Source organism: Hoplias malabaricus, chromosome 17, assembly GCF_029633855.1.
Source record: "Hoplias malabaricus isolate fHopMal1 chromosome 17, fHopMal1.hap1, whole genome shotgun sequence".
Classification (NCBI taxonomy): domain Eukaryota; kingdom Metazoa; phylum Chordata; class Actinopteri; order Characiformes; family Erythrinidae; genus Hoplias; species Hoplias malabaricus.
In genome coordinates, this window is record NC_089816.1 from 33525458 (window position 1) to 33538405 (window position 12948).

Genomic DNA, 12948 nt, shown 5'->3' on the forward strand with positions numbered 1-12948 from the left:
TCACAGCACTGGACCCACGTATATGTGAGAGCGCAAAGACAAGGTTAAACGCAGCAAAACAGACACAACGAGCGCGGAGAAATAAGAGCACTGAGTAAAAACGGAGAGGAAAGAGAACAGAGTGAAAACGGCTAAAAACCAGAGCTTCTGCTCCTCGCTCCTCACTGCTGTGCGCTCGGGGTCGGGGTGAACAGCGAGCGGCTCATTATCATTTAAAGGAACAGGTGCTGAAAGCGGGCGTTCTGAACAGGGGCTGTTTACACAGGGGGAGAACACTGCTGTGGGGCTCGTGGGGTTTGGACCAAAGCAAAACTGTGTTCCACATTGGAGAAGGAGTATAATATGTCCTTTTTAATGTTTGTGGTCCAGGCGAAAATCATGTGCTCTTCTACGTGTAAGTGTGTTGGGTGTCGTAACTATGATGGAAGTCCGTTGAAGGAGGAGGATGCACAGGAGAATTCCGACAACACCCATGACATCTACAGCACCAAGTGAGTCCCAGTTATTAAACCATGTCCTAGAGTTCCTGAATATCTGGTAGGAGCAGCAAGGTGGCGCTGCAGGTGCTGTTGCTGCTAGGCTCCACCTGCTGTTGCACAGTGTGGTTCATTTTTACATCAAAGGGGAGGGAGGGGGTGGTTTCCTACCCTTCTGTAAAAGTGACACAGTGGAGTTTCTGCCGTGCTGAGCTTGGAGTAGCAAAATCAGAAGCTCTGTTCTCCCTTTTACAGATCGGTGGAGCACCACATTGGTTTTGAAGCTGTTATTTAAAGGTAAAATTACTACCTAGTGTTGCTTTAATGTAAAAATGATTTAAGCAGGATGATAAATTATCACTAAATATTTGCCTCTTTTTGACCACCTTGTCCCCTCTGAAAATTAGACCTGCGTGGCGCATGTAATGAACCTGAGCGCTGAGCAGGAGGAAGCTTTATTTTTCTGCGGTACATGTCCAAACCCATCTGTTTGAAAGGTGTTATAATGAATAATCCACTTTTAGCCTCACTGTCCCTGCCACTGTTTTTCTGCCACATCCAGTTCCAACGGAGGGAGCTCTGTGACACTGTGGACTGATTCTCAATTAAAGTCACTGTAAGCGATGTGCCAAAGGCTATTACAGACATCAATCTTTCGACAGAGTCATTAAATTTGAACCAAACAGGAATAAGAAATTAATTAACAGCAATCAAGGTTTAGTAAAAAGGAACAAAGAGCCTTTCAGACCCTTAAATCTTAATGACCTCTCCATCTGTGGCTCTGCATACTATGTTACCCCCCTTCCCCCCTGTTCCTCAGCGCTCAGGACCCCCACAGAGCAGGTGTGATGTGGTGGTGGATCATTCTCAGCGCTGCAGTGACACTGACGTGGTGGTGGTGTGTTAGTGTGTGTTGTGCTGGTGTAGAGTGGATCAGACACAGCAGTGCTGCTGGAGTTTTTAAACCCTGTGTCCACTCTCTGTCCACTCTCTGAGACACTCTCTCTCGTTGGTCCACCTTGTAGATGTAGAGTCAGAGACAGTAGCTCATCTGTCGCTGCACAGTGTGTGTCGGTCATCCTCTAGTTGTTCATCAGTGAACACAGCAGCACTGCTGTGTCTGATCCACTTGTACCAGCACAACACACACTAACACACCACCACCACAGCTCACAATTCGGACCACTGTCTCTTTTCATATTGCTGCTAGTGCAACATTAAATTACAGATTTATGTGCTGGAGGCAAGCACAAACTTCACTGGTCTGTCACAACAGTGGGCAGAGGGGGGCACTGTCCGGCTCCCTGCCATGTAAAGGGAAGGGAGGGGGTCATTTCACACACCCAGAGAGAGTGAGGCCAGTTGGTGCTCTGTAGGATGTATGGCCTCAGGGAGTGACACCAGCGATCTCCTGATGATAGGGCCATAGCTTAGAGCCCTGCACACCATTCATTCATTCATTCATTCATTGTCTGTAACTCTTATCTAGTTCAGGGTTGCGGTGGGTCCAGAGCCTACCTGGGATCATGGGGCGCAAGGCAGGAATACACCCTGGAGGGGGCGCCAGTCCTTCACGGGGCAACACACACACTCACTCATTCACTCACTCACACACACACACACACACACACCTGGAGACTTTTGAGTCGCCAATCCACCTACCAATGTGTGTTTTTGGACTGTGGGAGGAAACTGGAGCACCCGGAGGAAACCCACACAGACACAGAGAGAACACACCACACTCATCACAGACAGTCACACGGAGGAAACCCACGCAGACACAGAGAGAACACACCACACTCCTCACAGACAGGCAACCGGAGGAAACCCACGCAGACACAGAGAGAACACACCACACTGCTCACAGACAATCACCCGGAGGAAACCCACGCAGCCACAGAGAGAACACACCACACTCCTCACAGACAGGCACCCGGAGGAAACCCACGCGGACACGGGGAGAACACACCACACTCCTCACAGACAGTCACCCGGAGGAAACCCACACAGACACAGGGAGAACACACCACACTCCTCACAGACAGTCACCCGGAGGAAACCCACGCAGACACAGGGAGAACACACCAACTCCTCACAGACAATCACCCGGAGGAAACCCACGCAGACACAGAGAGAACACACCACACTCCTCACAGACAGGCAACCGGAGGAAACCCACGCAGACACAGAGAGAACACACCACACTGCTCACAGACAATCACCCGGAGGAAACCCACGCAGCCACAGAGAGAACACACCACACTCCTCACAGACAGTCACCCGGAGGAAACCCACGCAGACAGCTTCTGTGTCCGCCTTGGCTGACATTTTTTTGTTCCTTTGAGGCACAAATATCACAAAATAAGCCTCAATGCTCGTATTAAACAAACCACACCCCGAATGTAGCAAGAAAAAAACAAGTATTTTTGAGAAATACAGGAAAATCAAATAAAATCCTGCGCTGCCTGTTCCTCAAGCCGCCATTTTAAAACCCCCAGAATCTAAAGAGCAGCCAGTAGTTTCCAAACATGGAGGAAAAGTAAAAACAACAAAAAATGGAGAGAGTATGTTTTGTTACGACAGCCGCAAAAGGGAAGTCCAGCCCTGGGTCTGTGCTTTAGTCTCATTTCTGGACTGAGTTCTTGTTACTATGTTTGTAGAAAGTGTGTGTGTGTGTGTGTGTGTTTGTGTTGATAGGAGCCCTCTCTCCTGCATCACGGATGATGTTGTTGAAGCCACGTGCGCCTGCCTGCTGGCTCAGGCCGAGGAGGCCGAGAGGGAAGGGCACACACAGCTTCACGCTGAGAGAATGATTTTAGAAGAGTTCGGAAACTGCCTGACGCAAATCGTACGCTCGATATTTAAATCCACGCCTGTGCAGTGGTAGCAGCAGCATCCCCCATCAGCGCCATCGGGACACTTTCGGAAACACGAGGGTTCACTGAAAGATAAACAAAACAAAAAAAATATATGAATGGTGCTGTGAACTGAGGTGATTCAAATAAAACGTAGACAAAATTGACTCTGAAAATCAAAATTTAATGTTGTGTAATACTTAGAAACCTTATATTTTGAGATTATTTACATACAAATAAATAATAAATATAGCTAAACACAACCACAAACAGCAGATTAAATATAAAAATGATTAGAGGGTGTGTGGTGTGTGATGATACATTGATGAAACACATACTTTAATAAAAGTAAACCACAATAAAACATTCTATAACAATAACAACAACAACAATACACTCTTTGTTGTTTGAAGTTGTCATTTCAGAGCACCATTTTTGACGTTGATAATTCTTACTGAGGCCTTGATAAGTCTGTGTCATTTTCAGATTAGTAAATTATATTACATTAATATATTTCCACTGTTTCATTTACATTCTAGTTATTATCAGCCAGAACATTAAAATGCCCTTGTTTCTACACTCCTCGGACCTCTCAGGATCACTCAGGTGCTCTGTGATTAAATAGACCGTATGTTGCTATGCATACTTTGTTAACCCCTTTCACACTGAGCGCTGAGAGAATGGACTGTGAGTGAAGAAACTAGACGGGGGTTTTAATGTTTTGGCTGATGGGGTAGATTCCTTTCTGATGTTTGTTTATTCATTTTTGGATGTAATTTAAAAACACCACGTGCAACAGAACAGTCCCCAGTGACTAAAACCTACTCCTGAAAACGAGATCTGAACAACCACATGTTTATTTATTTATTTATTTATTTATTTATTTATTTATTTATTTATGCTGTATATTTGTTTATTGTTCTCTCGAGTTACGGTTAACGTTCATAAAACATGGAAATGTCCCACACTTTTGACTGTAGCATCTCTGAACGCCGTTGCGCTTTAATCCGTGTAATTATTAACTGTTGACGGTCTGTTTTTGTTCATGTAACTGAAGTGGAAACATCCAAGAAGCGTAATCTCTGCTTCATTCGTTCAGTTTCTGTGTTTAAAATAAAGCACCACTCGGGCCGCGGTGAGTTTCCCGATGGTAACAGAAGCTCCGCGGCTGTGTGTGTGATTCCGGAGGCCGGGGTGGTGGGTGTATGGTAAACCTCGCTATTGATCTTCATTACGGCGGCTGTGTTGTTGACGTCAGTTTTTGGTTAGGTTAATGTGGGTGATCTTCAGTGATAGGACGGGCTATGAGCCTCAGCCGTTCCTCACAGCGGGTTTCAATCGAACCGGGGGCCCTGCGGTTCCTGATGGGAATAAAAAGAGCGGAGGGAACCGGGCCGATCAGAATCCTCCCTCAGCTCTCTCTCAACAACAGCCTTCCCTGGTTGGGGCGAAAATGGTAAATACTTTTGTGTGGATTTTCCCTTTAATCTTGGTTTAAATCTGAATCTGAATGTGTTTAATTGAGATTTCCCTCGTGAACAGACAACGAGGACCCGGGTGTTCTGGACCTGCTCGGTTGTGATAGTGATCTTGGTTGCTGAGTCGCACTGTGTGCAGAAGGTAAGGATGTTTTTGTCTTATTTTGATGTTATAATTGTTAAGTGATTCACATAATTAGGGTTTGTTTTTTTCGCTTTAGCAGACGACTCTGTCTAAGAACTGGGGGCCGCAGTCCATGCTCTATCTGAAGGGCAGATGTGAGTGATTTTAGCAAACATGATTAATGTCATCAAATCAATACCCACTGCGCAGGAACTGAGCTCTGTCAGCGTCTGATGGACGGACGTTAAAATGACAGAATAGAAATGAACTCCACACCAAGGAAATACTGCAGGGAACATTTAATGAACTCAGAACAAAACAGACAGAAATGAGTGATGTCAACAATTAAATGTAAAAATAAAAAACAAAAAACAAGACTAGTGAAAACAAAGTATTGTTCTGTGTTTCACAAGTAGATTCATGTCTCAGAAATGCATCAAAGACCTCAGACCTGAAATGAATATATTACACTTTTCATGTGTTTCCTGAGGATTAAAGTGTGGACAAACAGCAGTAAACGCACTGAGTAACTATTACACCGCATTAGCTTTACTCTCTGCTCATGCTACATTCATCAGTCATTATCAGAGTCATGTGTTAATAATCATCTACAAAGAACACACTCTCCAAACAGCTTTTGAAGTTGGTGTTTAAGCAGGAGAGGGATCTATGGGTCACACCGTGATTTTTCTAATGTTTTGGTCAGTCTCCAGAACTAAAAGCTAAAAGCTGTTGAAAGAGTTAACTCTGCTCTGATAGAACCGGGTCAGAACATGCACCGCTGAAAGAGTTAACTCTGCTCTGATAGAACCGGGTCAGAACACGCGCCGCTGAAAGAGTTGACTCCACTCTGACAGAACCGGGTCAGAACACGCGACGCTGAAAGAGTTAACTCTGCTCTGATAGAACCGGGTCAGAACACGCGCCGCTGAAAGAGTTGACTCCACTCTGACAGAACCGGGTCAGAACACGCAACGCTGAAAGAGTTAACTCTGCTCTGATAGAACCGGGTCAGAACACACGCCGCTGAAAGAGTTAACTCTACTCTGATAGAACCGGGTCAGAACACACGCCGCTGAAAGAGTTAACTCCGCTCTAATAGAACCGGGTCAGAACACGCACTGCTGAAAGAGTTAACTCTGCTCTGATAGAACCGGGTACGAACACACACCTCTGAAAGAGTTAACTCTGCTCTGATAGAACCGGGTCAGAACACGCACCTCTGAAAGAGTTAACTCTGCTCTGATAGAACCGGGTCAGAACACGCGCCGCTGAAAGAGTTGACTCCACTCTGACAGAACCGGGTCAGAACACGCGACGCTGAAAGAGTTAACTCTGCTCTGATAGAACCGGGTCAGAACACGCGCCGCTGAAAGAGTTGACTCCACTCTGACAGAACCGGGTCAGAACACGCGACGCTGAAAGAGTTAACTCTGCTCTGATAGAACCGGGTCAGAACACACACCTCTGAAATAGTTAACTCTGCTCTGATAGAACCGGGTCAGAACACGCACCGCTGAAAGTGTTATCTCCGATCTGATAGAACCGGGTCAGAGCACAAACACGCACTGACCCCTTCACTGTCTCCACTCAGCACTCCTTCCTCTGATCACTTTGGGTCAGTTCTGACCGCTGCACACCGGGAACTCCCCACAGACCTGAGTTCTGGAGACTGGCCACAACATTATAACCACCACAGTGTGGCCCTCAGACCCTTCACTGACCACTTCTGCTCCACCATAGAGTTAACAACACTGTGTAACAGCTGTGGCACAGTTCTCTTCCTGAATTGAAGAAAGTGCATTAAAACGTTCAGAGGACACTCTTCAGACCAGAGCTGCTGCATGGACTCATGGAAACAACTGGAACTGTGGAATACTGCACTTACGTTTGTTTTGTTTTTGATCCATGGTTCCCACAGATGGCAGAAGATATGCTCCAGACAGCGACGACAACATTTATAATTCAGGTTTGAAAAGCTGGTACACAGTTATCAAAGGTATGAAGCAATGATAATAATAATAAGTCCTTCAGTAAAACACTGATATATCAGGAATATGACGTTATATTTATATTGAACTAATAAAGATCACTGTGAATACCGCAGATTTCCAGAAGCTGAAGACCACTGGGAGACCTGTGCACTTCTTCACCACAGAGAAGCTGTTGATTCAGAGTAGGAAGCTGATTACTTTCTAAATATGTTAATAGGTTTGTACAAATATTTCCTTTTGAAAGCTTTGTAATCATCTTTGTTTCAGTCAAACCTCTGGAATGTACACTAATGTATTCATGTTTTCTGTGAGGGCTTTCAGGGTTTAACGTGTGTAGTAGATCGCCTGTGTGTCTTCCTTGTTTTACAGAACTGCTGGTGTCCACGTCTTTTTGTAAATAAACTGTGACCTACACTCGACTAAACTCAGCGGACCGGTGTTTGATTTCACTCTCAGGTTTCTTTTAAATTAAACACAACCCCTGTTTACTCCAGAACTGTTTATAAAATGTATAGGCTGCAGTGTAAACAGGAATCTGTGCTGTGCTAATTCTCCTGAAGCCAGTGTCGTCTCTGAACAGCTCGACTGTATTTTGTAAATATAAACAGATTTAGAATGTGAAGATTTCTCCAAGGTGGGACACCACTGCTGAATGAGCCTGACCCTCCAGCCCTCATATGGCTCTGCAGGAGAAACCCTCATCACACTGTGAGTAACACAGACACATGGACTTGGGAAGACTTCAGAAAAGCACTGGCACTGAACAGAGTCCGCTGCCGCATCAAGAAATGCACGAGATTCTGTTATACAGAAAAACACCATCCTACAGCAGCTTGCAACAGTGTAAAATCTCAATAAAATACATTTAAATTTGTGGTTGTAACGTGACAAAATGTTAAAAAATTCAAGGGGTATGAATACTTTTGCAAGCTGCTGTGTACAGGAACATTGCAGAGGTCAGAAAAGCCAGGGATTCTTAACAGTGCCACTTTCTTTCAGACCCATAGCCCCGAGTGGTATTCGCTCGCACAAACACCTGTGCATTTTTAAAAATATGCTTAGGTTTTTTCCTGTCCCTTCAAGGCTAAGCAGCAGCTCTATGAAAGTGTCAAACAAATAAACACAGTGGAGTTTGAGTTCCTAACTTGTGTTTATTGAGAGTCAGAAAACATGTTATTTCTTACTAATTGAAGGAATAAGGTTTAAAAGACCGTTGGTGCCCCCCCCCCCCCAACTCTGGGAAACTCTAATAGGCGTCTTGCCTGTGACGTAGATGGTGGACAACACTCTAGAAGCTGCACTTAATTTAATGCAAAATGAGGAAAAGGTGTGTTGTTTTTGGCTGCAATCATTCAATGTACAGTGGGACATCTGTGAACAAATGGCCCAAAGATCCCAAAATATCCAGAAAATGGACTAAATTTGTCCACTTTAAACGGGCACTTTGGAAAGGACCCTCCGCTCACTCCGTTATCTGTAGCTCATTTCACTGGCGCTTTTCCAACAATATGGGCATGTAAGGACACCAACGAAAGGTGTTCAAGAGCCTCTGTAACATGGAGGTAAACAGGGTAAGGACACTCACTTCGCCTGTTTTAGTTGGTGTTAGTTAACGTTAGCTTGACTCGCTAAACTCGGTGGCTCAGATTATACTCGGCTACGTAGCTGCATTACGGAGGTTTATAGTGTCGGATGAATTCGAGTTCGACTTCCATCACATTTACAAGAATAACGGTACCTCTACATTTGAGTTTAGCTTATTGCTAGGCTATTGTCATGAATAATGTTGGTTATTTAGCTAGATACTGTCATAACAGTCAGTCACAACGGTGTTTTACCGCGGCTGTTGTCCACCAGTGACGTCATGGTTGCGTTCAAGAATTTCCGTAGCGAGCTCGGGTTTTTCCGTCAATTTAATAAAATTGTCAGTTTTAAAGCAAATTAAGCTGCTGTTTTCATTTTAATTCATACTTATATCTGTCAGTAACTACAATAATGTGGAATATTCATGGAGGTCCATTAAGTGGTGCTTAGCCTTTAAAGATTTAAGGGCAGCACTAGGTAAGATTTGGTATTTTGTGCTCCTGAGCTCCCCCTACAGTTCATTCATTAATTAATTGTCTGTAACTCTTATCCACACTTCCTGCTGCGCCAAAGTGCCACCCTTTCCTCAACAGTTGAAGAGTGTACTTCTCCTTTTACAGCACTGGCCTGGAGTCAAGTAGGAGGGGGAGGGTGTTTTCTACTGTCCTCAAAGTTAAATAGTGCAGTTTCCGCAGTGCTGAGCACACAGCGTAGCAACAACAGAGGTTCTGTTCCCTCTGTCATTTTGATTAAGGTAGGAATATTGGGCATGGTTCCTTTAAATAGTGTTAATCTCATGGTGAACAGCTGGGGCTTGGTCCTGTTTTTACGTTTAGTTCAGGGCTGCAGTTTGTTCACCGTGATACAGCAGGGCAGAGGCAGCTGTGAATGGAAAAGCAGTAGGGAATATGAGGTGCGTGATCTCTCATAGAAACATAGCTACACACACACACACACACACACACTGTGTGATAGTGTAGTGCAGGGTTGGGTTTCACAGAGAATGTTGCCAGCTACATACTTCAGCCGACTGTGTCTGAGTGTCTCTGCACATGTGCTCTGAGGATTTCACTGTCGTCCACTGAGTAAGAACAGAGTGAAAGGGCAGAACATGTAAATGTGTCTCACACAGGTTATTATCACAGACGCAGTCTGGAACCGTACTGAAGTACAACCAGGGTATTCCCTCATGGTCAAGACTCATTACTTTAGTTGGGGAATTGCAGTGGAATTGGCACTGCTCTCTCTCTCTTTCTCTCTCTCTTTCTCTCACTCTTTCCCTCTCTCTCTCTTTCCCCTTCTCTCTCTCTCTCTTTCTCTCACTCTTTCCCTCTCTCTCTCTTTCCCCTTCTCTCTCTCTTTATCTCACTTTCTCCCTCCCTCTTTCCCCCCTCTTTCTCTCTCTCTCCCTCTCTTTCCCCCTCTCTTTCTCTCTCTTCTTCCCCCCCCCTCTCTCTCTCTCTCTCTCTGTGTGTGTGTGTTCACTGTAAGTAGAGTGTGTACTAAAAATGTTCAGTTGTGTGTGTGTGTTTATGTCAAATGTCAGGACAAAACCCCACTTCTGAGGACAGTGTTCAGTTTTGGAGAAACAAATGTTTTTATTCTTCAACTAAAAAGTGATCAAAGTTAGGTTATGTTTTCTGTACCCAATCACAGAGAAGGTAGAGAGCGGAGCTTAGCGTCACACACACATTACAAGCCCTCAACGGACTGGAGAGTTCACCTGAGGCATGACGGCGTGATCGCGCCCCCCCAAGGCATACGAGGGGGAAAAATGAAAGAACTGGCGCCCCCTCCAGGGTGTGTTCCTACAGTGCGCCCAGTGATTCCGGCTGGACTCCGGACCCACCGCCGCCCGGAACTGGGTAAGAGTTACAGACAATAAATGAATGAGTGAAGATAAATAAACAAACATTAAAAGTGATTTTAAATATAAATATACACACGTTCTCCTTCTTAGAAATATAATAAAAACAAATAAAACCTGAGACACTACAGAGCAACAGTTGAGAAATGAAATATAACCATAACCCAACTATAAACACCACAGTCCAGAGACAGACTGAGTGTGTGGTTTGGTCTAAAAATGAAAGTAAAATGCAGTTGAGTGCGGAATGAAAGCGTGTGGAAGGAAGTGTCGGTCTCAGAAGCCTGCAGTGGGCGGGTCGGCGCCAGAGTCTCGGCTCTTATTCTGGGAGGCGGTAAAGAGCAGGTGGACACAGACGGGGAAAGAGTTCAGAGTCCAGCAGCAGCTCAAACGCTTCAGACCTCGTTTCTGCCCTGAACCAGGCGAACAAACGCAGCCATGTGGAACCGCGCCGTGGGTCTCCTCCGAGCCCCTCTGAGGCACAGTCTCATCTCCAGAGCCCAGATCTCGGTCAAACCCGCCAAACACGAGATTTCAGCGGCGGTGAGTACACTCACACACTCCTCAACGAGCCCGTCTCAGCCGTTCCACCTTAAAAAAAAGAGGGCCATCTGCGTGCGTTATGTTATCGACACTGAGGGAAGCTGAAGTGCGCCATTAGAGCTGTCCCTCTCCTCACGTAGAGTAGGGTCCTATCAGCTTTCTCCTGCTCAAAATATCTCCACTGTTCTGTCCGGGCCGGCTCGGTTCTGTGTGTGTGAGACCCCTCTAAACTCCTCCAGTGTGTGTTAGGAGCATGTGTTGGAATTCAGCCCCATGTTTGACCTTGTGAACACATGAGGTCACGCCGCTGCTTCAGGCCCAGGCCCAGATCTGAACCGGATCCAGGGATTTAGAACAGGCTCAGGTCCTTTTTTAATGTGTCCTCAGACCTACAGAGGTCAGGCCTGGCCTTCTCCCCTCCTCTGACCGCACCGGACACTCTAGTTTTACAGTTACAGACTGTAGGCCACCTGTGGCTGTGCATACTTTGTCACCCCCCTGTTCCTCAGCGCTCAGGACCCCCACAGAGCAGGTGTGATGTGGTGGTGGATCATTCTCAGTGCTGCAGTGACACTGACGTGGTGGTGGTGTGTTAGTGTGTGTTGTGCTGGTGTAGAGTGGATCAGACACTAGTGTTTATTGTGAGTTATTCCGTATCTGCTCTAGTGTACTGTAGAGAACCTGAAAGTGTGTGTCTCTTGTGTTTACAGGAGCAGGGGATTGTGTTGCTTGTGATGTTTGCGACGATCCTCGGCCCGTCCGGATGGATCCTGGCGAATCTGGAGGACTACAAGAAGCGTTAACAAGTGATCGTCCCTTCATCTGCATTCCTCATCAAAATCCTCTTTAAACTCTGTTTAATAAATAAATGAATGTTTAAAACTAAAGCAAGACGCATCGCCTGTGTTTTGAAGCTGCAGCTGCACACACTGGGTGGGGTCCATCAGTGGGGAGGAATAGTCATGAATACTTAGCTTCACATCTCAGAGGATTGTAGTGTGACGTTAGGAGGGTTCTCGCTAATGAGGAGAAATACTATGCTTTTCCACTGCAGGGTTCCAGACTAGGCTCTCCACCTGGTGAATCAGGTCCTGGTTCTGGAAGCGTGTTCTTGTTTAGTGGCTGTTCTCTCGTGGTTCAGAGCGAGTCGAGTAGGGACTAAACCGTGGCGTGTAAACCTTGCAGAGCGCTGATCGTCCAGAGAGAGTCGTCACTCTACGCCACGCAACGCAGACGACCAGCACCAACTCTCCATCTGTAAAATCTCCAGCTGCAGCAGAGATCACGTTTGTTTTTATCCGACTCACGACGGCAGCTCGTAAAATGACGCCGTGGTCTTTTGAAGAGGTTCAAACGCTCCTTGGATCGGTGGCCGACGAAAGAATCCAGCGAGAGCTGGACGCTGCAATAAGGAAGGAACAAACTCTACTGATCTGTCTGAACTGATGACGGAGCTGTGTTCAGTCCCAAACAACAACAACACGCCGATACACCATGAGTAAACACCGCTTAACGTTACCACCGCCGTTGTTGTGGTTTCCAAAGCCCACTGTTCGGGGGGAGGGGGCTGTGGAAAATCAACCAGGGACCAATCAGAGAGTAGAGTCCAGTAGAGTAGGGACCATGCAGTGGAAAAGAGCCATATATCTCCTGTCTGTGAGGAGTGTGGTGTGTTCTCCCTGTGTCTGCAAAAAAGCAGAGCACCTGGAGGAAACCCGCATAGACACAGGGAGAACACACCACACTCCTCACAGACAGGAGACAGGTGACTGGAGGAGAGGGGCAGTGTTTTGGTGGTGGGGGGGGGCACTAAAGCCCACACAGATGAGTCTGTTTAATATTCTCCAGAACCGGGCCAGCTGTTGACTGAGCTGAGATAAAGTGAACACGTTGAGAGCTCGTTAAAATATTTTAATTTTGAAGTCCTTCCTGTTCCAGGCTGTAAAACGGGTTCTAAAACAATGCTTGTGGTTTCTTTTGTCACATGACGGTTGGCTGTGTTTGAACAAACCTATCTGCCATAAGAT

General features: G+C 46.0%; 2 protein-coding genes across 19 annotated transcripts in view; both read left to right on the forward strand.

Annotated features, from left to right (window-relative positions):
• The window catches only part of tesmin (testis expressed metallothionein like protein), a 29586-nt gene extending 19215 nt beyond the window's left edge, over window positions 1-10371 (forward strand). For 10 of the 18 annotated variants that reach the window (XM_066649417.1, XM_066649426.1, XM_066649415.1 and 7 more), the window contains 9 exons: window positions 370-491; window positions 4601-4787; window positions 4874-4951; window positions 5031-5088; window positions 6855-6932; window positions 7041-7109; window positions 7297-7383; window positions 7536-7635; window positions 9132-9837. In XM_066649417.1, coding sequence (XP_066505514.1) covers window positions 370-491; window positions 4601-4787; window positions 4874-4951; window positions 5031-5088; window positions 6855-6932; window positions 7041-7109; window positions 7297-7328 — 624 coding nt within the window. In that variant the 3' untranslated portion in view covers window positions 7329-7383; window positions 7536-7635; window positions 9132-9837. Of the gene's footprint in view, window positions 1-369; window positions 492-3140; window positions 4788-4873; window positions 4952-5030; window positions 5089-6854; window positions 6933-7040; window positions 7145-7296; window positions 8094-9131; window positions 9838-10167 lie in introns of those variants that run through there. The other 8 variants (XM_066649412.1, XM_066649413.1, XM_066649414.1 and 5 more) reach the window with 8 other exon arrangements.
• A 266-nt stretch (window positions 10372-10637) lies between these two features.
• cox8b (cytochrome c oxidase subunit 8B) lies at window positions 10638-11790 on the forward strand. The gene is made up of 2 exons (XM_066649886.1): window positions 10638-10921; window positions 11632-11790. The coding sequence occupies exons 1-2, from the start codon at window positions 10817-10819 to the stop codon at window positions 11722-11724; spliced, it is 198 nt and encodes a 65-aa protein (XP_066505983.1). The 5' UTR covers window positions 10638-10816; the 3' UTR covers window positions 11725-11790.
• Window positions 11791-12948: the final 1158 nt, after the last annotated feature.

Excerpts from the sequence above, each read along its gene's own strand:
- cox8b (XM_066649886.1), top strand. The coding sequence starts at position 10,817 with ATGTGGAACCGCGCCGTGGGTCTCCTCCGAGCCCCTCTGAGGCACAGT. Across the intron at positions 10,922-11,631 it reads AACACGAGATTTCAGCGGCG|GAGCAGGGGATTGTGTTGCT; the intron begins GTGAGTACACTC and ends TTGTGTTTACAG.